Source organism: Peromyscus maniculatus, chromosome 3 (genome assembly GCF_049852395.1).
Source record: "Peromyscus maniculatus bairdii isolate BWxNUB_F1_BW_parent chromosome 3, HU_Pman_BW_mat_3.1, whole genome shotgun sequence".
In the NCBI taxonomy this organism is placed as follows: Eukaryota; Metazoa; Chordata; class Mammalia; order Rodentia; family Cricetidae; genus Peromyscus; species Peromyscus maniculatus.
The window spans coordinates 62,579,911-62,607,504 of record NC_134854.1 but is presented as its reverse complement, the minus strand read 5'-3'; the positions used below and the strand labels follow the sequence as shown (position 1 = coordinate 62,607,504).

Sequence of the window (27,594 nt, the reverse complement as noted above, 5' to 3'; positions counted from 1 at the left end):
TAGTCACATGTTGTTGCTACTTACATTTTTCAATATAAATTAATAGGCCAAAAAACTACCTGTCAAGCTGTGTAAATGTGAAGATGAGTTTGATTTTCAGCATATTCAGTGCTGAGATATAAGTAAGCATCCTAGTTTGCACAGTACAAGGGCTGGTACATGATAATACAAGCAATTGCTGGAGAATGTCAGTTCTATTCAAGTCTCCTTTCTTGCATCCATTCCTTGAACACGTTGTTGCTAATGAGCTCGGTCAATTGCAGATTAAAAAAAGCACTTAGGGGCATTAAAAATGAGCTAGCCAGGAAGGAATCCTAAAGTTTGGGTATCTGTTTTCCTAGTGAGAAATACTACACTATCCTCTTTCCCACCTGCTCATTCTTTCTCCTCTTTATTGTGCTACAGAGTGTTTGGGTCATATATTATAGCTTAGCAAGAGGTGGATATTAAAACTAGGGGGAGGGGAGTAATCGGCATTTTCTCATAACTTTGTCAAGCCATCTAACCTCCCACCTTTTATCAGCACAGTTGTGTGCACAGCAGATAGGCCCCACAGAGCCTCTAATGATAGACCTAGAAGGAGTTCTTAGTGCTTGCATGATATTCCACAACCAAAGTGTAGAAACCCTATGTTATGTTAAATACCCGTTGAAGTGACACAGTCTGGTTAGTGTTGGACGTTATCACCAAATATTACAAGATTGACAATGTGTATTGAATGTGTACTCAGTAAATCCTAGTTCATGTTTTAAAAAACATCAAGGGTAATAGTATGTGATCTAGAAGGTGTTTTTTTTTTTTTTTTTTAAAACAATACAATTCAGTTCTACATATCAGCCACAGATTCCCTTGTTCTCCTCCCTCCCGCCCCCCTCCCCCGAGGACTGAGATCAACCTGGTAGACTCAGTCCAGGCAGGTCCAGTCCCCTCCTCCCAGGCCGAGCCTAGCGACCCTGCATAAGCCCCAGGTTTCAAACAGCCACCTCATGCAATGAGCACAGGACCCAGACCCACTGCCTGGATGCCTTAGAAGGTGTTTTTAGGCATTTAGATACACTTTCTCATCTTAGGGGTGTAGAAACTGGCACAGGCTTAATTAAGCACATGGAACCAGAGAAAATGGGTGGAAAAGCCCAGATCCTCTGCTTCTCTGACTAGATGGAATAAACCCAGAATGCTCTGTAGACCCAGAAGGTGAGAGGAAGTAGAGAACAAAACACAGGCTTGGTGATTGAACACAGGCTTGGTGATTGAAGGACAGGTGTCCCCACTGTGTGGCTTCTCTTTTGGTCAGGATGATAGACCACTTTTATTCCTAAAATTTCCTATTTAGCTGTATGTGTCTATTTCCCAGTGTTCTCTCTCTCCATGTATTTGTATTAGACTGCCCTTTAGAAGCAAAACGGTCTGCAACATTGTAAACTGTCTTTGAGAAGGTTGGTTTCTTGCAAGGCTTTAGAAAACAAATGAAATAAGCAAAGCTGCAACAATGTAATTAGTTTTCGGTGCCCACAGCTATAGAATTGTTTTAACTAATAAGGGGTGTGGCTTGTGATTTGTTTATCGATTGAGAGTGTGAGTGTAGTTGGGGCATAATTTTTGTTTATAAACTTGCCATTTAGCAGACCTTCTTCACATTTACCCTATTCTTTCCTTCTTATAAACTCCTGTAATTGACCCTTTGCCTGAATATAGTAGGCTTTCTTTTTCACTTTAAAATAGTCCCCTTTTGTGTATTCTATACTTGAATGTGTTGGTCATGGATATGGCTGCGCTGCACTTAGATTCTTTACCCAGAGTAGTGTCCTCAAAGCCATCTTCCCTTCATTGCTCTTTTTCCATGGCGTTTTACTTAGCTGAGTGGCTGGTACAGTGGTTACAGGATGGTTGAGGACCCACATAGAGTTTCACACGTTTAGATGGAGAGCACACCGTGAAGAATCTGGAGGTGACAGAGTAACCCTAGAATTCTTCTATATACCAAGAAGGCTAAAGATTAAGTGCTGTCCAGGTACCTGCCCTGGACCCCCCCACTGCAGCAGAAATTGGGTGACTTATTGGAGCAGAGAAAGCACTGCTGGGCCTTGCAGATGTCACCTGTCTCTCATCCTGGGCCTGAACTCCCGTGTGTCATGTTAGGGGAAATTGTGGCCCATGTAGTTCTGGCTATTTAGTTACTTAGTTGTACTAAGGCAATGGTTAGTGGTTCTCAACCTTCCTGATGCTGCACCTCTTTTATACACTTCCTAATGTGTGTTGACTCCCAACCGTAAAATTATTTTTGTTTCTACTTCATAACTGTAAATTTTGTAACTGTTATGAATCGTAATATAAATGTCTGTGTTTTCCAGTGGTCTTACGTGACTCATGTGAAAGGGTTGATTGACCTCCAAAGGGTTTTGACCCAGAGGTTGAGAACACGGTACTAAGGATTGAGCTTTGGGGCCTCATGAATGCTAGAGAAACATTACTGATGAGCTATATCTTCAGCACCCCCCCCCAACCTATTTTGAAACAGAAACTCACTAATTTCCCCAGGCAGACTAGGAACTTATTGTTTTCCTGCATCAGCCTCTTGAGTAACAAGTACCAGAGATAATGGTCTTTGCCATTGGCAAGGCCATTTTGTTTTTAAACTCTTAGGAATGAGTTTTCATGATGTCAGAGTCTGTTAAATCTGTCAAGATGATTCTGGATGCAAAGAATAGTAACAGTTCTGACTGTCCTAAGAAGGGTGTTAGTTATGTGAGTGAATTATGGGACTAAGTATAGGGTAGATGGTTGCAACAGTCACCAGAAAGCCAAGAAGCAGGAAACATTATAATTGCTTTAACCAGAAGTAGTAGCCTGGACAAAACACCCTTAGCACCTCCACTGGGTGTTGCTGCAAGGGCAAAATGACATTGTAAAATTGTAACTGTCCCTTCTATCTATCACTGGTAAAACAGTCTTCCAGGGATAAGAGCGAGGGTGTTCACTGATGATCGTCTTCCATGGGATGTGTCCCATTGAGAGTAAGGAAGTGAGCTGTGTTAAAGGACGATGACATTTGGTAGCTTCCAGACACACACTTCAATGCTGCACTGCATTATAACAGAGTAGTCAGAATTGCCCCCTCACCCCACCCCCAGTTTAATGACTCAAGGCTAGAGTGGGATGGTGGTTAGCAAAAGAAAGAGCTTGCTGTGAGACTGGACAAGCTCAGGGGAGAGTCTCCATGATCATTCAGTAAGAGAAGGCAAGAATGTTTTCACCTTATAGTAGGCCCACACTCACCACACTGCATTTTTTCCTTCTTTGTCTTTAAAGCAGTTCCAATGCCTTATGTCTCCTGAGCACGTGTTCTGTCACTAAGGTGCACTCCCAGAGTTGACAACTGATCTATTGTGAAATACTGTTTCTCAATGGATAGAGGAGCAAAGAAAGTAAGAGAAGAAGGAAACATTGCTGTGCTTCCAACAAATGTTTCTGCTTTTTGTTGGAATATGTATTGAGGGGAAAAGAGAAGTCATTGGTCATTTTCAAATAATTCATCCCTCAAATAGGTCTCCTGTATCTCCAATTGGCAGGCAAATTATTGTAATTAAATGTCTAATATGTATTTTAGCAAGCTTATTAGAATTAGAGTGGTCAAATTTATAATCTGATGTGAATAGATTATTTTTAATGTGCTGATATATTTTTAATGCATTAAGGGTATCTTAGATAATTCATATGCACATTATATTTATTTCCATTTCATAGAATTTTTAAAGGACTGCAGTATAATAAAGGGAAATGGTTTGAGACTCAGAGGGCTCTTAGATACCCATTGTGATGGTGTCTGTCTCTGTTTTTCCCTTAAACAGCTCGTTTATAACTTTTCTGAGTTTGTCTCTGGATCTATCTTCATCTCTATATGGAAGCATTTGGATTAGTTTATCTCTGTGGACTCTTTTTGCTCAAAAATTCTATGACTCAGTCAGTTATTACTTTGTTTTCATCTGACAGCCTACAGAACCCCCTGGGAACTCAGTGAGTGAAATCAATCTGCTAGCCAATAAATATTTATTGAGTGCCTACTAAGTGTGTGACTTTTCATAGACCAGTAGGGAATATAGTCTAGGTGATATGACAAGATGTGTACAGGAAGGAAGACGATAATCCATAGTAATGACGGTAAGTGCTAAATGTGCATGCCATCACAGGCCACAGAGACTAGGTGCCAGGCCTGGGAGTAGCCCAGAAGTGCACTGCAGGAGTTAACACAGGAAGGTGGAAGGGGCTTCCTGAAGAAGGCCAGTGAAGGCCACACTGTAGTATAATAGTCTCTTGCTGTCGTGTGTGGCACTGTTTGGTGATAAGACACAAGATTTAGAATCAGGAAAACTTGGCTTCTGGTTGCAGCTCTGCCTCATAACAGTAGGATATCATGCTGAAAGACTGAAAGGATTCACTCTTTGGGCGGGGGGAGGCATGTCTGCCTCAGTATTGATAGAAAGATAAGGTAAGCTATTGCGTGCTAAAATGACAGTCCTATAGTAGCCCCCACAGTAGCCCCTATTGCTCCAACAATCTTTCAGTGAATATGAGTAAGCTGTGTCAGCAGACATTGATAGATTTGGGATAGGGTGCTTGGCAAGGTCTTTGTCAGACTAAAATGCTGCCCTTCTACTTGCAGCCTCTTGGATATACATGACTCTATTGCTCATAGAGGTGACACAAGTTCCTACTTTGTGTCTTCTACTCATGTCCTCAGAATTGTGTGGCAATCAAATGAGATGACAACTGTAAAGTATTTAGAAGAGGACTCAGTAAAGATCAGTCTTCCTAGCCTCCCCCAATCCCATATTCTCTCCTCTATTCCTCTCCTCTTCTATCTTTCCTGTTTCTTCTCCCCATCCCCCTAGTTGAGTTCATACCTTCTTGCCCTTCCCCAACATCATTTCAGATAGAGGAAGTTCATGCTTGTTTCTACATTGAAACCTTCCAAGAACGTGTTTGATGGTGGTGGTTGTGGTGAATTTGAGAATGAGGATTACTTGTCATCTAAATGCTTTGAAACAGTTGAGCTGGGATTGTTCAGCACTGCAGCAAAACTAGGTAGGGGATGCTGTTTGACCATAAAAGAGACAGTGGAGATCTCACCTGGGGTGAAGAGAAAAAGAGAAAACATTCATGAGAGAAAGAAAGCATGGAAGTTTGAGTCCAGAGATTGTCTTCTGGAATCAGAGCAATGGCAGGCCTATGTGACTGCCTGTATACTGGTCCTGCAGTTGGAAGGAGGAGGTGATTTGGTACAATTCAGCAAAGTTTTTAATCTAGGAAAGTGCGTTTTATTTTTGAAATGCTGAGTTTTACGTGATGATGAATCACACAAATTCACATGTCCTGCAAATAGTTGGAAATGTGAATGCATGGAATATTTAGCAATGAGTAGACCAATTTGGCTGGGTTGGAAGCACGTGTTTGCTAGACCATTTACTTTTTTTTTTTTTTTTTTTAAACTGGATTTAGGGACTGGTGAGATTGCTCAGCAGTTAAGAGCATCTGCTATTCTTTTAGAGGAACCCAATTCTTTTTCCAGAACCTACTTGAGGTGGCTCACAACCACCTATAATTCTAGCTCCAGGTACCCACAGTCACATGCACATACCCATGCATGGGCATACGCATGTACGTATAATAATTTTAAAAGGCTACATCTAGTGTTTTTTTTTTTTTGCTCCTGTACGAGGCACCTACTTGTCTTCAATGGAAGGAGCCCATTTCTCCCATGGGATGACCTTGGTGGTCACTCTCATGTTTCCAGTGTCAGAGAGAGAGTCAGACAAGCCCATGCTTTGTTATTCCTTCGTCTTCTTTTTCTTGACTGATGGTTAGAGATTGAGGGAAATAAATGCTAACTGTTTGAAGGTTGGTGTTGTCTTTTCACCACTTATGTAATAGCCTCCTCATACTGGAGCCACATTCATCATTGTCCTCACTTGCTCAGGTGTTTGGCCAACTTGGAAGTGCCCTGGTATTTGGAGAAGAACTGGCATAATGAGTAGAATACTAGTTTTACTTGTCTCATAAAGTCATAACCATGACATTGCCGAATAAATGAGACTATCAAATAAGAGGTGGCAATAAGATTACGGCACTGCAGAAATCCTGGGGGCAGAAGAAAATGGTCTGTTTACTGAGCAGAACTGTTTGACGTTATGCTTCTTCTGCTCTTTTGCTAAACCACTTTGGCCCATATTTTCAGAACTATACTCTCCACTAGCCAGATTTATGAAGTGGGCTTAGGCATTTAATTCTACTTCTCGCAGCCATAGTTTTTATCTTGTTTTCCCCTTCAGTTGTTCTTTCAGGATCATCCAGTTAAGTATGCGCATCATGGTAGGTAGAACATGAATGGAATGGGTACAAAGTGTGGTGCTTAGCTATGTTAGCATGTAAAGTGAGCTTTTTGGCAGGGTGACTGTGAAGAAGCATCACTCGAGTTTTAAAAGCTGGGACCCTAGATCCCTTTGGTTTTATTTCTTTTCTTCCCAGTCTGAAGGATGCTATTGGAACTCAGTGGAGCATGGCCTCTGAGGCTGGGGCATTGATTACTGCTCAAATGTAAGCCTAGTTTTTAAGTTTAATCATTATTAAGTGATTAACAATTTCAGTGGATATGTGCTGTAGCAATTCATTGGTTTACCTATCTGCAAGGCAGCAGTATTCACAGGGAGAGTTTTTTCTTTTTCTCCTCTTTTCCATCTTTTCTTTCACTTCCTTCCTTCATTCACAAAGCATTTCCACCAGTCCTGTTTATGGGTAGCCTTTGGTTTCTAACTGCATCTGTTGTGTTCCAAAAGTCTGACTGAGCCCATCCTTATCAGTCTTCATAGTTTTCATTCCCTGCCCTGTGATCTCTTCTTCCTTTTACTATGGTGATTAAAGATCAGAGAAAACACCAGCTGTTTGAAGATGGGTGTTAATTATGGCTTGCATTCCAGACTTATCATTGTTCTAACTTTCCCAGGTGTTTTGTTGGTTTGGAAGTGTACTATCAATCCCCCCACCCCCCATGAGGAAAATGATTTTTTTAAAATCTATTAATACACATACATAGTCATTGTTCCCAAGAGTTTTTCTTTTTCTTTGTTGGTTGTTTCACTTCTTGAGATGGACTTTCAGTGAGTAGCTCTGGCTGGCCTGGAACTTCTTGGTCCATTCCTGCCTCTGTCTCCTGAGTGCTGGTGTTACAGGCATGCATCACCACACCTGGCCATAATAATAGAATTGAATTTCTAGGTTACAGTGTATAGATAGCCCTTGGCCATTAGGGCAAGATCTCGCTCTGTAGCCCCTGCTGGTCTCAAACTTAGAGTTGCCTCAGTCTCCTAAATGCTGTGTTTAATTAGCTGGGCTAGTAGGCCCAATAGTTCTAACTATAACAACTTGTTCTTGTGCCAGGGTATTTGAGATTGGGCTCTTTGTGAGCTGTACTATACCTCTTACTGTCACAGCTGGACTGGTAGGTTGTCAAAGACAGGTACTAGGCACGCAGAATCCCTGGTGATGATGCTTTGCTCCAAGCCTCACTGCACCTAAATTCAGTCCTTAATTGTCTATGATTCCTTCTCACTTCGCCCTCATTACTAAAGCTGACTAGGGACGTAGAAGTATTTGAATCTTCCCTTTAGTTTTCAGTCAGTGTTGTGAATGCTGAGAGAGTCTCTAACCACTGTCAAGATCTCTCTGACTATCCTGATGATGACACTTATATGGAAAAGATTTAAAAATCAATTTGAATCAGTTTTAGAACTATGTAAGTTTAAGGGGGAAGTTGATTAAAAAAAAGGTAAGACGGAGGGAGAAAATTTAGAAAATCTATAAAAGATATACCACCTCAAATGCTTCCAATTATTGATGCTTCTGAAACAAAACATCCTGTCTGCACATGTTGCTTGGTTATGTGAGTTTTTCTTGGCTTGGGTAGGAAAAAGGTAGGGCTACCCATTCAGCCAGTGGAAACTAGGAGACCAAAGGCATTGTTATGGAAACATCCAACTTGAGTTCTTGGAAAGATGATCCTATTAGCTTTTAAAAACTTTCTCTCACTTTATAGGGTTTTTCCTTTTTTGAGATCTGGTTGGAAAGTACTCGATAAGATTATTCTTCATTGCCTATTGTTTCTCAGTCTGTCTTATTTTGAATTTTGCTCTTACCCTTTATAGACATATTTTTTTTTCCACCTTGGCTTAGAGAAGGCAAGTCTGTCACCAGCCTAAAAGTGCTGAGCTCCTGCCTCTAAATATGAATGCTAGAGGTCTTAGTGTGAGCACATCTTTATGGAGCCTTGTTTGAGGAACTGTAAGCCATTAGGCTTTGGAATAGTATCAAAGTTAATCATTATTGTCAACTTTAAGATGGCCATGGAAGCACATCTCTGGCTGTGTCTATGAGGATGCTTCCAGAAAGGTTTAACAGAGCAAGAAAGACCTACACTGAATGTGGACAGCACCATGGCATGAGCCTGGGATGGAATAAAAAAGGGAAAGCAAGCTGAGCATCAGCATTCCTTTCTCTCTGCACCTTGACTCTGGGATGCAGTGTGACCAGCTGCTGCATACTCCTGCTGCCATGACTTCCCTGCCCCAATGGCCTGAATACCCCACTGTCAGACTTAAGTAGCTCTTGTTAGAGCCTCAAGAAGAGGGACTGATACAGATAGAAAGCCCACTTTCCCCATGGATGTGTACAGAGTGTTCCATAAGATCTCCTAATCTGCTAATCTGTCTGTCTCTTCATTGAGTCTTCTCATTGAACCTTTGCTTCCTTGCTCCTCAGCTGAGTTGCAAAGACAGATATAAGCGCGCTGTAGATTCTGGTGTGTAGATCAGCTCCAGCATCGCATTTGTCTGAACAGCTGATGAGAAAGAAGTGAGACCAGCCATTTGTATGTCCAAAATCTTTGGAGTTCTGGGGACCTCTAACCCAGCACTTGCGAGAATGCCTGCACCTGCAGCCAAAGTATAGCCAGTGTGCCAAAAAAGTAGTAGGGGCAATGTTCCAGCCGTATGCCATTGTACCCCTTGGGGATTATAGGTGACAAAAGCCTAAGCTGTGTGCTTCATGTCTCACAGTGTACAGATGTGTTGTGCATGAAATTTGACCATCAAGTCTTGAAATTATTGTCAAGTTGTATGACGAGTGTGTAAATCCATCCACTTGAGCTATGTGTCTTCCCATAGACAGGTGACCATGCTGCATATATTGAACTTTTAATTACCATTCAGTCCTTTTCTTAAGTTTTACTAAAATATATTACAAAAGCATTTCTTTGCGGGTTTGCTTTATTCCAAATATGCGCCCACATGTATTTGCCTTAAGGAAAATATTCTCCTTTTGTAATCTCCATGGACACCACAGTGACTGATAAAATGCAGATGGTTTTTAAGTGGAAAATATTAAGCTCAAAGGACCTAGATAAAAATCTTGGAGCCTGGAGCACTGAGTTATCTATTATCCTCTTCAGATGGAGAGTGAAAGGGGTAGGCCCACAGAGGTGTGAGCTATTATTCCCCTGCCCACTCTTAAGATCTTTATCCATTTAACCCCGGTTCTATTTATCACGTTAAGTATTTCAGTTAGCTCTGCTTCTAGGCACCAAATCATGGAAGTCACACAATGTGTGAGTGAAAGAGGTATATGTATGCATATAGGGAAAGTCTTCTCTCTATTCTCCCTCTTGAATATGCAGTAGCTTTGACTGTGATGATAACCAGATGGGTAAATGCATCATGTCTAATCACTTAACTCACGAGGTAAGATCATTCTTGAGAAACTCCCTATCTTTTCATAAGTTGACTCTGAAAAGTTAGTGGTGGTTGATGTTTGTAGAGAAATGGAGGCCATTTCATCTGCAGGCACTTAAAGCTCACAGGAGGCATGCCTTATCAGGGGATGGCCTGACTTGAAGTATCAAGGCCCAATAGGAGGGCATAGCATTCGCACAAGCACAGAGTGTGTGCCAGGTGCACACTTCCATGTAGGACGATGGCTCAGACCAAGGCCTTAGTGCCTAGCCAGCAACTCAGGAGGAGGACACAGCAGTGATCCAAGCGTGGTTCTGTTCAGGAGGATGGATCCTGTAGGGAAGCACACTAACGATGAGCCCCTTCCTTGAAAGAAGAGAACTTGAAAGAAGTTGGAAAAGAAGAACGCTGTGCAGGTGCTTGTGTTACATCATGTCATGTTGGTGAAGCTTCTCCAAGAAGCAGATGCCAAGAAGGACCAGTCTTGCAAGAAATATGAAGTCTCTTCTGGGGGAGAATGGAAGGAAGCTGTGAGAGGCTGTGGGACCATACTACAGTCCAGATCAAAACCTTCTGTGGAAAACTGAGGGAAAGGAGAAGGCTGGATACTGAGAGTCTGAACTGTGGGGCAGTTCTAAGGAGAACTTTCTCAAATCTGATAGTGAATCTTTGCAGTGGTTTGAATGTATCCTTCTAAATTTACCTGTTGGGGATCTATTTCCCAACACAACAATGTTGCTAAATAGGACCTAATAAGAGGTGACTGAAACCTAACGGGAGAGCCATTGTGAATAGATTTCATAGTTTTCCGGAAACAGGTTAGTTGTCACCAGAGTGGATTCTTTAATGCTCACTGAGCACTGTATTCTGATGCAGCATGAAGGACCTCAGACACAAGCACATGGTCTTAGGCTTCTTAGCCTCTGGGACCAGGAGCCAAATAACTGTCTTCTCTTTGTAAATCATCCAGTCTTAGGCATTCTGTTCTAGCTAAGAGAGTCCTTAAGTCCAAATTAAGTGTCAAGAGGAGTCCCAAGTCTCTCAGTAGTGGGGCTGCCTTAATGTCCCCACTGGGCTGTTATTGGCTGATGGGAAACATAGCCTGGGCTAAAAATAAAGGGGGGGGGGGGAGTGATGGATTTCAGAGAACAGCAGCTAGGTTGTCAGTCAGTTATGCTTTCTGTGGTCAGAGATCTAAGAGCCATGTTGTTTTCATGACTGCCACGTATGGTTTTCAATAAATGTATGCAAAAATAAATACAAATTGTAGTGTGGGCTCCTTAGATAAATGCTAATCTCAGAGCTAGGGAAGATATACAAGATAAGCCTGAAACATGTCATGCCAGAAGAAAGGAAATGCTCAAACACTGATAGGGGACCTGTCCAAAGGGCACTGGAGCCAGCATGTCCTTATTTCCATGTTGGGAATAATTTAATACCAAAACAAAGAACAATAGCGGCAGATTATAACTCTGTGTAAGATGAGATCCTATGAGTTGACACTAAGAGAGCTAAATCAGTGAATAACTTGGGAGTGATGAGGGATAAAATTATATAGTTCACAGTGCTTCTTCACAAACTGCCTATTAATACAGAGAGGAAGAGTAACTTTACAGTAGAGATGCCTGGCAGATACTATTCTAACCAAGTTATCAAATATACCATTACCAGTGTGTTATTTACACAAGTTGTCTCATTACAAAGGAACAGACAAGACAAAACACCTGTCCTATCAGCTTTCAAAAATGCTGATTCTCCTAAGCATGGTGGCACATGCCTTTAATGTCAGCTCTTGGGAGCAGAGGCAGGTGGATCTCTATGAGTTCCAGGCCAGCCAAGGAATACAGAGAGAGACTGTCTTCAAAGCAAAACAAAACTCAACTCCATGTTGTCAAAGAAAAGACAGAGGTGGTTCCATTTTAAAGAGATACAGAACCTTAACCAATCACCTGAATCTGAATTACAATACCCCTCTTTACCTATAGTATCCACTACTCATGGTCAACTGCAGTCCAGAATTCAGAAGTAATCATTTGTAAGTTTAGACCAGGCACTGTTCTGAGTCCTGAAACCTCACCATCCTGTGCCACGCTGCTCACAATAGGACTTGTCTCTGACCTTTCCATGCACACTGTGTGTGCTGCCCCCACGTACATCCTATGCACAGTGTGTGTGCTGCCCCCTTGTACATTCTATGCACACACTGTGTGTGCTGCCCCCACGTACATTCTTTGCACACTGTGTGTGCTAACTCCCATGTATATTGTATGCACACTGTGTATGTTGTCCCCCATTTGCCAGTTAGTAGGCATCTTGATTTTTTTAGTTGAATGTTGTGATAATGCCATTTGTTTGCCTTCAGGTAATTATTATTTTGACTTATTATGTCCTGCAAACCATGATAGCAGTGATGCCAGCAATTCAGATACTGGAAGAAACGCTGCAACATGCTTCCTTTGAAATGATCTCATACTGTAGGCCAGGCTGGTTTCAAACTGGGCAGTCTTCTGTCTCCCAAAGTCTTGAGGTTGTAAGTTCTCCTTTTAAAGTGAAAACATAAAGGAGTATTTTGAGACACCACATTCATGTAACTTTTAAAAATATAATTTATTTATATTTTATGTGCATTGGTGTGAGGGTGTCAGATTTCCTGAAACTAGAGTTGTGAGCTGCCTTATCGGTGCTGGGAATTGAACCCAGGTCCTCTGGAAAGGCAGCTAGTACTCTTAACCATTGAGCCATCTTTCCAGCCCCTTATGTAACTTTTATTACAGTATCTTTTTAATCATTGTTTTGTTATGACCATATCTCCTATTGTACCTAATTTACAAATTAAGCTTCGTCATGGGTAAATATGTGTAAGTGAAGGGGTGGGGGATTGAAAAATACAGCATACCCTAATGTACAGTTGTTCCTTGATGTTTGTGGATGATTGACTGTAGGATAGTTCACCCCCCCACCACCATCACACCAAATCCACAAAATCCTGAGCCAAGTCCTATATATAAAATATCATAGTATTTGCATATAGCTTATACATATCCTACTATATACTTTAAACTTCCCCAGCTTACTTATACTGTTATTAATCTAGTATAAATACTGCTAAGTGGTTGTTAAGTTGTATTGTTTAGAGAATAATGATAAGAAAATGTCATTACATGTTAAGTAATGAACACAACTTTTTATTTTTGTCAATATTTTCATCCAGAAGTTGGTTGAATTCCACACATGTGGAACCATGAATACAGAAGACTAGCTGCTGCTTAGCTTCAGTGCTGTCTTTAGTTACAGGCATCTACTGGTGATCTTCAACTATATCTCCCATGTATACCCATAAACTAATACTGTAGGTTCTTTCCTTTGTAAGTATTCCGTTAGAATAGTTGATTTCTGGTTACATGATACTGATGTGTCTGTTAATATCTTAATTTTGTTTTCTTGTGAATGTGGGAAAATGATTTATAGGAATTACACACTCAAGTATTAGGAGATGAGAGCAAAACAGATCAGGCCTTGCTTTCAAATGGTTCAGAGAGAACTCTATCTTCTTTGTGTAGTATGTGCAACTTTTCTGGAACTCCATGGACTTAAGAAATTATACACAGGGGCTGGAGAGATGGCTCAGCGGTTAAGAGCACTGGCAGCTTTTCCAGAGGACCCAGGTTCAATTCCCAGCAGCCATATGACAGCTTACAACTGTCTGTAACTCCTATTCCAGGGGACTTGATTCCCACATACAGACATACTTGCAGGCAAAACACCAATTTATATAAAGTAAAAATAAATCATTTTTAAAAGAGAAATTATACACATATATCGTGAAGCAATCCAAGCAATTGTAGACAATTATCTTACTCATTAATGTATTTTTTTTCTGTTACTTTCAATATTGAGGTCTAGGGAGGCAATGGGAAAGGTAATCAAAAACATGTTTAAATGCTTAGAGCTTCCTGTAGTTAAAATTTCACTTTTTAAGTTCTTAATTCTCTTTCATGGGCTTAATGTACCTTTGTCCACATTTGTAGACTATAGGAACTAATGGTTTGAAACTGTCTTCTGAAGGGAAGTTAGGCTTCCTATAATCTGCTTGTAGTGTGGAAAGGAGTGGGTGATGGAAACGAAAAGGAAGATGAAAACCTGCTTGTGACCCCATGCCCATGTGTTTTCTGTGAACACCTGATTCTGCATTACGCCAACAGTTCATGTTTGATAGCGCTCTTAATGTCTCCTTTCGTTTGGAAAAACATTTTAATCCCAGCATTAATTCTCTTTCTAGCCAATACAGAGAGAGAGATGATGTAATGTTAGACAGCCAGGGTTGTGTTAGATCTCTTTTTATATGCTGATTGTGAATTAGCCGTTGTGCCTGCCTTATAATTGTGGTGGAATTACTGACACACTCAAGAAAATGATATGTCACAGAATATGGCTTAATGTTTTCTTTTTATTTACTTGGGCACCTGATTAATGCACTCATGTTAGGTTCTAAGCTGTCTTTTGCCAGGAGAGAATCTCCTGGCATTTTGTTAGCAGCCAGAAGAAATAAACTATACAGTCAAGTACTATGCCTAGACTAATTCTATTTGTGCTCTCCCATACTTTTTTCTAGTTGTGGTCTCGAATAATGGAAAAGAGACAGAAAAAGTAGAGAAAGCCTATAAAACTTCTTGTCCTTTTTTTTTTTTTCTTTTTTCTTTTTCTGTGCTAGCCAAACTTGGCTAAGGAAATCCTTTTAGAATTCCAGCACTGTATTTACAGAATGACTAGGAGATTTTCTTATGCTTTAGCAAGTATATCAATTTTCTGGATGTTTTAAAACAAACTAACGTGCTGTAATTTTTCCACTTTAAAAATTTCTTTTTATTCTAAACAAGCTAATTCCACAAAACATACACACATTCTCTCTCTCTCTCTCTCTCTCTCTCTCTCTCTCTCTCTCTCTCTCTCTCTCTCTCTCTCCCTCCCTCCCTCCCTCCCCCCCCCCCCCCTGTGCACAGGGCTGTGCTGGGAAGTATAAAGCAAGATAGCAAGGAGCCCTGCACACTCAGGGCACACTGTCTGTCAGGGCAGACAGACAGTGTGTTAATAGTTGCACTGTTATAACATGATGCTTTCTGATGCTTTATCACCAAGAAGAAATGCATGTGACTCTCACATGCCTGAAATGTAGTAAATACTCAGTAATGAGATTGCTATTATCTCCTGTGTTTTTACTCTCCTGTTGCTGAGCACTGGCAACTGTTCCTTCAGGGAAAATCCGTAATTAGGAAAAGAAGCTAAGAGCTGCTGAGCTTTAGGGGGAGGGAGAGGGAAAGTAGTGGGCAGGGTGTGGAGTGAATTGGGAATCTAAGGCCTGGGGATCTAAGTTGTGTGGCAGGCTTCAATTGGTTTGCAAACATTTGCGGATGGATGAGGAGGGCAAGGATGATAAGTAGGGAAGGGTTGCACCCATGGTCTCTATTGGCCTGGCAAGGACTCAGTAATTCTGGGAATTAATTTGAGTGCATTAACGGGGCTGGATCATTAGACATTTGCAGTGTTTTGCTTCATAGTCTCCAGACTTTTACATCGAAGCCTGTTTTTATGAAAATTTCCTTGCTTGCTCTGCCATTCCAGCTTTGTCCTCTAGACCTCATGCATCAACTGTAAAATGTCAGTGCTCAGTAACTCAGGATGCAGTAACAAACATTCCTTTACTCTCTTGGCATTTAAAATCACCAAGACACTGTAACCTGTCAAAAGTAGAATTGTCTTGCAAGCCACTCCCTAGCTTTCTAGCTTCCTGGCTCTTTGGTGGGTGTAGCCACTGTACTGCCCTAGTAGGGCCCCTTGGTGACAACCTTAGTGAAAATCCTCGCCATGAATCAATGTCTACATCTGCTGATTTGGGGCTGTTGCTTTCTCTGTGCTGCCAAACACAACTCTGTGATAATGACAGCATTTGCCAGCATGCTTATGCAGTGACTCAGGAGACGGGGTGGCCAGCAGAGCAGCCTCTTTGTGGGAGTGGATTTTAAGAAGTGCTAATTCCATGGTGGTTTGGAGATATTAATATCATGCTGGCAGTAGATAAACAGGCAGCAGAGGGGCATATAATGAGAACAGAACCAGCCACAGCATCTTTCCCTCCTTACTTTACCGTCATATTTTGTGCTGCTTCTTTGCAAAGTCTGTTCCCCTAGGTCTAGATGAATAGAATCCTATGTGGTTTAAACATGCACAGGTACTGCTCTGTCGAGCTGCCAGCATCCCCACGCTATGTATCACTTTCTGAGGATCACCAGCATGTTAAGAGTTAAACTACATTTTCAAGCAGTACTAAATCATAGCATATGGCACAGTAGCCTATTGCTTACTGTACCCTCTCCCTAAAGGGCAGCGAACCAGATGGTGTGAGTGGGGCCTTTGGTGTAATTATGACAGACACAAAGAAAGACATAACCACCACTCTCCCTCAGTAATATCATGTCTCTTACTTTTCAACATTTGATATTGTTAAGTCTTTTAAATTTTTTGTTTGTTTGTTTTTTATTCTGCAGTTGACTCTTCATATCAAAGTTCTCTTTCCAGGATAGGGAGAAACCATGCCGTTTGAGTGCCGTTCTCCACACGTTATTCTCAACATAGTAGTTGGGCACAATTTAAAGGGGCATGTCTCATTCTGTAGTGGGCACAGTGCGTGTGAGAAGTGGTTGAGGATGGATTCTCATCTGAGGTCTGTCATCAGTTGGAATGTTGTTGTGAACCTTGTTACCTCGGGTCTTAGCCCTCTTTCATTCCTCCTCCTCCCATTGCCCCCCACCTGGCTCTCTTCTGCCAGAATGCCTATTTTCTGCCGTTCCCTCGGCCCAGTTCATTCCTGGCTCTTCTCCAAGCCTCCTGAAGGTGGAAGATCTACTGTTGGGAGCTGTGAGAAGAGAAGCATGTTGACTGTCTTGTTCCGCCAGTGTTTGCAACACTGTGGAAGCACAACTAGGCATCTTCTAGCTTTTCCTATGGGCTGAGAAATGGAGGTCATGCTTGGATGTGCTCATTTTTTTTTATCTTGTGTGCTTGATAGTTTAGAGCAGATTTTCTTCAGGGTAGTGGCTTGTTTATAACATTCTGTAAATAGCCCAGCCTAATGTGGGCTTCTTACGGATAGTTTCTGCTGGTTTTATATTTGGATTGATGTAGATCTGATGCTACTAACAAAAAATGCTGAGCTGGAGGATCTTGGTTCCGTTCTATTTGGATTCCAGCTTAGCAGCACACTGGTCTTAACATGCTCAGCCTCCCCCTCCTCCTGCCAGAATGCCTTGTGCCCTCCAGGTGCCTCTACTGTTTCTGTTCACTGAGTCCCATGTGCAGCCCCGGTGTTCACTGACCTCTCTTTTCTGTTGCAGAAACATTGCTGAGGCTCTTGTCAGCAAAGGCCTAGCCACAGTGATCAGATACCGGCAGGATGATGACCAGAGATCCTCACACTATGATGAGCTGCTGGCCGCAGAGGCCAGGTAAGTGGAGAGGTTACTAAACATATTGAGAGCCGTAGCAGCTCTTCTCTTCTGTGTCACTCTGGGCCTCTGCCTGATTGGAAATAATATACAGCTAGAGCTGAAATCACTTCTGTAGTCCAGGTTTTGCCAGTGGAAAACAAGAAAGCTTGTTTAAAGCTTCGATAAAACTTAGACCTCCATGCCTCTCCTCCCCAGTCAGTAGCATACAGAATGTGGCCACCCTCGGTTGACATTGTAAAAGGAAGGAAGCCTGGATGTGAGTGAGTACCTCATGTCTGATGATCATCACCATTCCTGGACTATCATGGAAGCCCAGCTTACGTGTGCAATGCATTTGGCTCTGTGCTTTCCTTCAGAGGCTTCCCCTCCCTTACTCTCCCCTTTCGCCTCTCCCATTTATCACCTCTAGACCTTTTGTCGTGTTCAGAGGAAATGAAAACATTTCTTAGGAAATGAGTTTTGGTTTCAAACCCCTCTGACAGCTGGCAAGAGAGCATTTGAGAAGCCCTGTGACATTTTCCTTTTGTCCTTCATCCCTATGGCTGGTTACCCCTGAGGGGAAGAGTAGTGCTCAGCTTCTTGCCATTGACATGCCTCAAGGCTCCTACTCAGAGAGACTTTAGTTGATGGAGCTGGTAGTTCCATGGTTTTCAAACTTCTTGGGAAGCAGCAAGAACTGAACTTTTTCTGCTGAACTCATGTGGATATCTCAGCAGTCTGTGTAGACTCCACAAACTATCTCCATTGTATCAGAGTGGTTGCATGGCTTTACCACACTCAGCAGTTCTTCCATGGCCTCCAGGACCTAGGAGTTAAAAAGTTTGGTCATTGTGAGATTATGCATTGCATTAGAGAAGGCTTGAATTGGGCACATATTACCTAATTTTGGTTTCACACCTTGTCATTGAGATAAGTTCTCTTGCTCTTTGGCATAGAACATTGTCCTCATACCCTTCATTTACCTCTAGTGGTATGTCACATCCTGATAAGAGTGTCACACAGAATGCCAGTGGAGAACTCAGCCTGTTGTGACTTTTCTGATTCTTTCTTGTAGGCGTTTCTAAGTTGTCCAGCCTAAAAATGAATTGTTTCATATCTTTGGTATGATGCTTATTATTAACCATTAAAAATAAGGCTCCCTGTGCCTATAACTTGGTAAGCTGAGGCAAGGGAATCTTGAGTTCCAGCCTGGGCTTTACAGCAAAGTTCTAGGCCAGCTTTGGTTATACATAGACTCTGTCTCAAATAATAGTAATATAGTAATAATGTGGTATAGATTTAAAGATGTTTCTCAGAGATAGGTGGGCATCTCTCCCCTCCAGTATTCTATGAATACAGTGGGCTCAAAGACACCATGATGGAAGTGTGGGTACACTTTTCTTAATACTATACAGGCTAGCCCCTTCAGGAAACAGACCTTCACCAAATGGGTGGAATTCGTGGGGTGGGCCAATGGGCAGCTTGGCCATTCTGATCTGATAGCATCTTAAAGAGCAAGTGAGGCATTTACAGTGTAAGGACCACCAAGCCGAATGGTGGGATGGATATATGACCATATTTCTAGGTCTGAGTTCACCATGCTGCAAGTGAATGCCTAATTCTAACAGGCAGGTGGGCGTGGAAATAATCTGCAAAGGAGCTTAGGAAAGGGAAGCTGGAGTCAGCTCTTATTACACTGTTAGAAATAGCCACAGTGTGAGGATTGTTGAGTGGTGTTTAATGAGTATACATATATAAGGAAATTTGGGGGAGATTTGGGTTTTAAGAAGAAAACAAGTCTCTTTAGTGCAGATTTTGTGCTGAAGTAATGTAACAAGATGCTTGCTTGCTAAAGCAGTGAGCTACCTAGGGATAATTGTGTTGAGCCATTACTTTCAGACTGATGGTGGAAAAATTGGCTTCTAGGTCCTTGCACAGTTGCTGGTTGAGTAAATGGAGAGGAATTAACCACTTCCCCAAGGCCGGGAGGCATTGCCTGAAGGGAGTACAGGCCCTATAAAGGATTAGGAAGAACAACGGAGATGAGCTGTAGTGGGTTTTCTTTGGAGCACCATTGTCAGTGATCCCTAGGATGATGGCCCAAGGCCATCTCCTAGATACTAACCCCCACCCAGGTAAAAAAGGAGAGTCAAGAAAGACCAGGATTCCTGCTAGGTAGTGATGTTGGGTTTGTAGCCATTCAGAAAGATTCTCGTGTAGAGTGGACTTGTTTTCCAAACGATCAAGCCAGTCTCTTCCCAAATCACCTATCTGCTGACACTGTTTTATTTTAGCTTGCCATCAGTTCACCCTTCCTCCCCCATGACACCTTCTCTGTGTCCCCATCTTTGCCTCTGTTACTAACTCACAGCTTGTCGGAGCTCTTTGTACATGCTGCTTCTGTCCCTCATCCTGCCTGTCTGTTGAATATTATCCAAGTTTAGGTCTGTTTTTCCCTAGATGGATTAGCTTCTTGTTTCCAGTTGAACTCGGCTGTGTGATTTGGTGCCCTGTCGATTAGGTTTCTCTACCTCCCAGCTTAGAGTCCTCTGCAGATCTCATTAGTGAGTTGTTTACTCCTTTGCTGGGCCATGAATAGAACCCCTCAACAAGAAAGGCTTTGGTGTTGACCTCAAATCTCTCCCAACATGGACTGTCTTTTGTTTATCATTCCTTCAGCCACTTTTTAATCTTCAGTGATTGTGTACTGAACCAAACCAGTTTGAATTAATTTCCCAAGGAAAATGTCTTGAGCTACTATATCTAACACTTTAGCAAAGGCCAAATTAGTAACATCTGCTGCATCCCTGTCAGTCATCCACTCTGAAGCTCTTCAGGTTCGTACAAGGCTGTCATTTTCATTAGTCTCTTCCTGCAGTGGTGTCGATGGCCACAGATTTCCTACCCCCTGACCTTGGTTATCTGCTCTTCTCGGGTTATCGCTGGTGGGATCGGCAGTGGCACAGCATGCTCTTCCATTGACTTTGCTTTCCAGTGTGCTGCTTGACCAGTAATCCTTTTAGAGAGACATTGTAAGCTTTGGGAAAAGGGCAGCCTGTTAACTTCTCTGACTTCTTGGGTCAGTACAGCTGCCTGCCTAGGAGTTGATGAGCTTTCTCCTGGCTCTCTCTGCAGCTCCTACTCTTCCTCTGCAAGTGCTTGTGATCTAGCAGCCCTTCTCAGGCTGTCTTCTGATAGGAGCTCAAGGGGTGATACTTAGGCACTCACTGGGTGCTCAGGTGAGAAGAAGGGGAAGGATGGACACCACTGTTCAGTCAGTCAGCCAGTTGTGTTCCAGTATATCAACTTGCTTGCTTGAAACAAGCTCTCCTTTGTTTTCTCTTCAGCTTGCTGACCCTTTGAGCAGCCTTTATTCAGCTGCTTGTCTGCTTATGGGCAACCCTCATTATGTCTCAAATGCCTGGCCCATCTAAAGGAAGCCACGTCTCTTTGTTTAAAGAATAAATAAGCCTGTTAATTCCCCAAAGGTAGCCGTCCTTTCTAGCTCAGGTGTCTGTCATCAGCCACCTCCTCCCTCGTCACCTTGTGTCCAGGAAAGATAAGGTTTTGGCATTTCATGGGGTATTCTCTGGTCTTGTTTCTTTCCTGGGCTCTATTGAGAAGCCCTTGATTTTTGTCCCAGAGTTTGACAGCTCCAAGTTGCTTGTCCTTGGAATTCTTTATAGAAATAATTTAGGTGCACTTGACCCATGGTTCACCGAGACACACCTGGATTTGTTTCCCTTTTTGAGGCATCACATGGACCCCTAGGGAGTGACCCATAATCAGTTGTTGTCTGGATGGTTCTAATGTTTAACCCCCACGTTGGTTTGCTGTGCTAGTCTGGACGAGGATTCTAAACTTTAGCCAGAGCTTGTGACTCCTGGAGGAAGTACCCGTTACCTCCTTATGAAGTATTTCCAAGCCCCTACCCCAAAGCATTTCTCCTGACAGTGCTATAAAAATGTTTCATATTCCATCCCCTCTATTTGCTGTAACACATCCAGTTTGATTTTGCAAAGGCCAACATGAGATTTTCATCCCCATGGGAGATACCTTGACTGTGGGCTTTTCTTGTTGATCGTGTAGCATAGGCTGGCTTCAGACTTGCCGAGGGTGGCCAGATATGGAGGTCTGCCTCTTTCCATCTGTAAAGTGCTGGGGTTACAGGCGTGGGCCACCACACCTACCTTTCCATGCGGGCTTTTAGTGAACATGTTATTCACATTTAAGACCAGCTGGTAATGCCTGGAGTCAGATCAAAGCCTGGCTGGTGCCATGGTTTCTTTGGGTCTGTACAATTGGGGAATAACATTAATGTGTGTTCTCTCTCCTGTAGCTAACCAGCTCTTTCTTTAGAACTATAATATTCTAAACAGTAATGTGCCTGTAGGCCTAGCAGTTGAGTGTCTTAAGCAGGAGGAATGGAAGTTCAAAGCCACCCTGATCTACATAGTAAGACTCTATCTCACATAACAAACAAAGCAATGACAACAAAGGAAGACAGTCCTACTATGTAGTATCTCTCAAATGCTGGGGTTAAAGGCATGTACTATCTATCATGCATAGCTTACCTATGTATTAAACCTAGTATTTTAATTATGTCTGGAATCTATTAGAGCCTGTAGCTTATTGCAGAAAAACAGAAGTTAGGGCTTTATTCATTTAAGGTACTTTTTCATCTCAGATTTTGTGATTTCAAGGACAGATGTATATATCCAAAAAAGAAATTGATGCCCCAGCTTGACTGTGGGAAAACAATTGTACTGAGAAATCTAGCATCTGAACAGATTGAAATGAGTTGAGATTCATTTTGGACATATGAGTTAGGGTGACAGGCCTTCTCATATCTTTTCATGTATATTCCATCTCTTCATGGCACACTGCAAGCTTGGGAACCTGGTGCTGTCCTTAGTCTCTGAGAGGCAAGCATAAACCTGCCTTTCTCTCTGCTCTGCATGGCTCCCTCAAGAACTCATTTTTCTGATTGAGCAAACTCTCTCTTTAGAACAACAAAAAACAAGTGCTCCTGCCTTGCTGAGTTCTGTCTCTCCAGTCTCCAAACCCCACAGGCACCAGCCTCTTGCTTTTTTCAGTATGATTGGCAGTACAACGGGAAGTTGTAGGCTTCTCTACCTGAAACTCTAGGAAACTGTACTAACATTGCTATCAGTGTCAGATCAAAGGTTGTATGCTTGATGACTCTTCCTTTGCTAAGCCAATTTCAGTGGGCATTATTAGGAATTATACAGCTCTCATCAGGTGACTCCTGGTAGTCTTCCCAGTATCCTCGCATTGATAGCCATCACTTAGTAAATGCGTATTTTAAGTCTCTTGAAGTCTTTTCAGGGCCACTGGGAGAGAAATGCCCTTGTTCTACACCTACTCAGTCAGAGCTGCTCCCCTGAAGGGAGTTTTCTAGAAACTTTCAAGAAGTAGGAAAAAAAGTCATGCCTCTAAAATCAAAAGGAATAAAAAAGGTGAAGTCCTCCATGCTGTATCTTCAGTTGTACTGTCCTCCACTTACTGGTTTTAGGAACAGAATAGAATACACCTTTGGAGGATGAGGGTGTAGCTCAGTGGTAGAGCCCATTTCTAGTATGCACAGGATTCAAAGTCAATACTCAGCACCATAAAACCAAGACAAAATCGAGCCAGCAAGGTGGCTCAGAGGACCAAAAACTCGGGCTGAGCAAGCTTGAAGGCCTGAATTGAATACCCAGAACCCACATTTTAAAAGACTGATATAATGGAGACATTTGCAATCCTAGCACTCATACTCGAGATGGAAGTTAGAAACTGGGGGTCACCCAAAAGCCTATGGGCACCCAGCCTGGAGTATGCAGCTGTGCAACATAGAAACAGGAAACACCCTGCCTCAACAGTGAAAAGGGAAACTCCCGAGAGTTGTCCTTTGATCCCCCTACAACACATGCACACGCTCGCGCATGCACGCATGCATACATGCACGTGCAATAAATAAATAGTAAATAGACAGACAGCAATGTAAACATCATGACTTAGTAACAAAAGAAGTCAATGTACTTGTATGACATATTTCCAGTTGTTAAAGATCTTGAGCTGAAAAAGCAGCAAATTTCATCACTGGACAGCCCATAAGAAAATTAGTGTGAAAATTGAATGTGTGTTCCCTGCAAATATTTGTGTATTTTGAAATGTTAGAACTGCTATGTTCTATCCTAAGATAAAGATAGCATGCGTTAATCCAAACTCCAAGGAAGCAGATCTTGCTGTCGGGAGGAGTTGTTCTCTGCTTTGTCTTGCATGTGATGGTTTTGCATTCATTTCTCCTCTGTCGTCTCTTTTTTTCCTTAAGTATATTCTGGGTCACAGGCATTGAGAATAATAGTGACGAACAAAAAAGAGAATAGATTCAACCCTTTACAAAGCATGTAGTCTCAGAAGGATGGGCATTACATAATTTGAGTAGTATCTCTAGATATTGCTATTTTTCCTGTTTCTTTTCCATTCTCGCCTGTTTTCTTAGCCCTTCCTTTTTTATTCTATTTATTACTAACAATGCTTGCCTTACATCTTTTTCTATCCCATCTCTAATTTCTGTTAAATTTTCCCATGAGAGTGTCTCCTTGAAATCCATCTTTTCTGTTCTTACCTTCAGCCTATGTTCTTACCTTCTCCATAGTTTAATGGTCCAGCTTTAAATAAACCAAGATTTCTCACTTTGAATCTAATGACCTCAACAAGTGAAAATTCTCTTTAAATAAGCCAGGAACTACTGAAGAGTGTTAAAAACAGATTTTACCTGAAGCTTTTCTCTTCCCTGGTCATTCTCCAGTTCCTGTAACACCAGGGTACTTCTCTGGCTTTTCACGTGAACATCATAGAAAGCAGAGGTAGAGAAATAATTGTCTGGCCTCTTCCTCCAGCTGCATTACCTCATACCAGAGCAGGTTGGAAACCAACACTGAGAAGGGAGAGTGGACTTTCTCTGAAACAGTCTTCTGGCTTCCTTCCTTTTTAACTCTGGAGGTGCCCCCCCCCCAACCCTATTTTTGGATTGCATTTTGGTGTTACAGTCATGAGGTTGCTAATTGGCTTCAGCACTTGATGGGGACTTGGGGGAGGGGGTTCACTGTTGGGGAGTAGGGTGGATCAGCTATTGCAAGTGGATTTGATAACAGGAAAATGCATTAAAAGAGCTGGTATGGGGAAGTGATTTGAAGACACAGCTGAATGTGGGGAAATTTAGCTTTTTCCCTTTCTTCAGAAAAGATGATGCACTCAACATCCAAATAGCAGTAATCAATCTGCATTTAAGGCAGCACAAATGGCCACTTCTGGAGAGCTGTATAATGCCTCCATTTCCAATGAGTTTTCTCCTTTAGGATATTAAGAGGATCTGTTCACTCCCTCCATCCTCTTCTCTTCCTTCCCTCCCCTGGTTCTGATGCAAGCTCTGAGAGCTCACTGGTGACTAAGGGCCAGGGGGCTAAGTTGGAGCCCCTTCACTTTGTTTGCTCCCCTGGGTGCCAGGTTTGTGGAGAGTTCTGCCAGTCATGGTCAGATACTAAGCTGCTAATGAGCACATCTTACATAATATTTCCTGCAGTCATTAGTCTGTGCTGATTGTATTCCTTCGGAGGACATTGTTCCAGACTCGCCTTTCTGGACTATCTGATCACAGTCACCATTCTTTCAGCACATGCAGCTGGTCTCTTCAGAGCAGCTTGTTCATTGTTTCCCTTCTTCTTGTCCTCTTAGTGGAGTTCTTGGTCCTTCCAGAGAACATTGACACATTTGAAGATCATCATCATATGCTAAATACAATTTTAATCTGAAATAAACTGTAACGGTGAAGTGATAACCGATTGAGGAACACAGCTGTAAACAATTCTTGACCACTGTAAAGCAAATCCCATTATGTGACCTTTTATGGCAGATTTCATCTTCATTACTTTAGCAATTGTAACCATGGTTATAAGCAAAGAGAACAAGGCAGGGAGCAGACAAGCTTAAATTTCTCTGCATGCTTGACTCTCCTTTCTTCTTCTTGACTCTGGTCTCCTTCATATGCAGCTTCCGGCTCCTCAGTCCTGTTGCTTCTGAGCAGCCTCCAGCGCTATTGACTAATGTAGAGTAGTCGGCATTGCCCAGATGCTTGCTTGGTTCAGCTCCTCTGCAATGCTAGGTGGCATAGTGCTTCTGAGAGCTGAGATTGTATTAGGTATATCCCTAGCCTACGTGGTTATAACCCTTGAAAATCTCTTAGAAGGCTGATAACTTGGGTAATTAAACATTGATCCATCAATGCACAGTATTTTACAGCTGCTTGTGAATCCACTTCATAGCTTTCTTTCATTGGCCTGCTTCTTTGCATCTCAATTTCTAGTAACCTCCCTTGTGCATTTCTATTTTGTCTTAAGCTGCCTCTGTTCCCCTCCTGCTTTGGACCCAGAAATTGAGAAGGATTACTTCCCATTCCTCCTGCTTTTGCATCGATTTCAGAGAGCCGAACCTCCAGAGAATGCCAGCAGGTTCAAGTCAGCATATCTTACATTGGAAAAGCATTTTCTAAAACCTGTGCTAAAGATGTGTTGCTTTTCACTCAAGTCAAAAGACACATTACATTTTTCTAAAACTGAACTGGTGAGATGGCTCACTGGGTAATGATTCTTGCTGGACTACATAGTGGAAAGAGAACAGAACTACCTTTCAGTCCCCCTGCATAATAAATAAGTAGACGTAATTTTTTAAAGTAATATAAAAACTTCTATAACTGCCTTGTGTCTGTTAAGCAACATACTTTATCAAGTTTATTGTGATAAATGCAAGAATTTACAATACATAGTTGATTTAGATGAATAAGTAAGTAGTTGCAAAAGCAAAGACACATTTGAGGAGTGAGCTGCTGCATGTAAGAATCACTTGAATCTAGAGTTTTCCTCACCAGTGTCCATTGAGGCCACTGTGTTCCGTCCAGTTTCCTCTGGGGAAGGGAGGTACAAAGATACATCACTTCCTCCTCACTCTGTGCCATAGCAGTGACTCCATGCCTCTGAATTTATCTTAGGAATAAGTTGTTCCTTGTGGCATTATTTATAATAATGAATATAATCTATTTATGGAAATATCTAGCAATAGAGGATTGATTAAATGATGAACCATAGATCCATGAGATGGATTTACTGTAGAACCATTAAAAATGAAGTAAAGAAGTCAATGGCATAGGGAAGTGTTCTTTTAGCCATTTGTTATGGAAAAAAATTATGAGCCCACAAAACTTTATCCACAGTGGTACCATATTTTTTAAGTATAAATGGGAAGATATATGTGTATTAGCACTCAGAAGACATTACCATAGAATTATGAGTCATTGTTTCCTATTTTTTTATGATGGACTTTGTAATCAGGACAGCAAAAACTATAAAGCAGTGTCACTAAGGCACTTTTAAGTAATCTGCTTTCTGAGCCTTTTTGATTCCTGATGACCATTTATTTCTATCTACCACTAATACTCCTTTGATCCTAATCTGGGACCAGTAGCATTTGCTTATCTTCAGCAACTGCACACCCATCCCTCTGCTGTGAGCTCGTAATCCCTCCTCTCCCTCTTTCCTCTCTGCAGACACAATAGCATGTGCCTTCATTTCTCTCTTTATTAGTTTTAGATGAGAGGATGACCTGGAGTTCTTTGTTATTTGCTTCACTGCCTCATAATATCTACTGACTCATTAGTTTGCCCACCTCTCTAGACCGTAGGACTCAATTTCCTCACTGCCAGTCTGTGTGCTCTCCATCTTTTCTGTCTATCTTATCAGTAATACTCATTTTTGTTGAAAATGCAGCTGCATAATCTTAGTGGTTCTCCTCCCCGCACCCCCCAAACACACACACCTGCCGTTCTGCACCTGGGTCTGGTCTGCCTCATTTCTGAATTGCAGGACCCAGGAACCAGCAGAAAGGCCAAAGGGATTGTTTATTGTGACTGTGTTTCAGAAATCTGTGTTTAGTTCATGCTGAAGCACCATATTTCATCACTGTGGCCCCAAGCAGTGAGAGGTGTTGGAGGGCTAGTGCTTTTTGTTCTCTTTGTTCTGATTTGTAACCTTTATGTTGAGATTGTTTTTACTTCTTCCAAGTTATTTATCATTACAATTGGGTCAGTCTGTTTGCTGTTTACAGTGGTCTGAGCTCTGTGACCCCTCCCTGCTGTGCAGACTTCTGCTCACCCAGTGCCCTGGGGTATGAGGGAGAGATAGTACTCTACCCTAGAGCTTGGGTCAGGACACTGCATCCCACGAAACCAGCAAGCCTCAAATAGTTGCCCTTCAGTAACTTCGGCACTATCCATGTGT

At 42.1% G+C, this 27,594-nt stretch overlaps 1 protein-coding gene across 1 annotated transcript in view; it reads left to right on the top strand.

Annotated features, from left to right (window-relative positions):
* The window catches only part of Snd1 (staphylococcal nuclease and tudor domain containing 1), a 428,395-nt gene that overhangs the window by 221,217 nt on the left and 179,584 nt on the right, over positions 1 to 27,594 (top strand). The window contains exon 13 of the mRNA XM_006979374.4: positions 17,165 to 17,275. Within this exon, the coding sequence (XP_006979436.1) occupies positions 17,165 to 17,275 (111 nt within the window). The remainder of the gene's footprint in view (positions 1 to 17,164; positions 17,276 to 27,594) is intronic.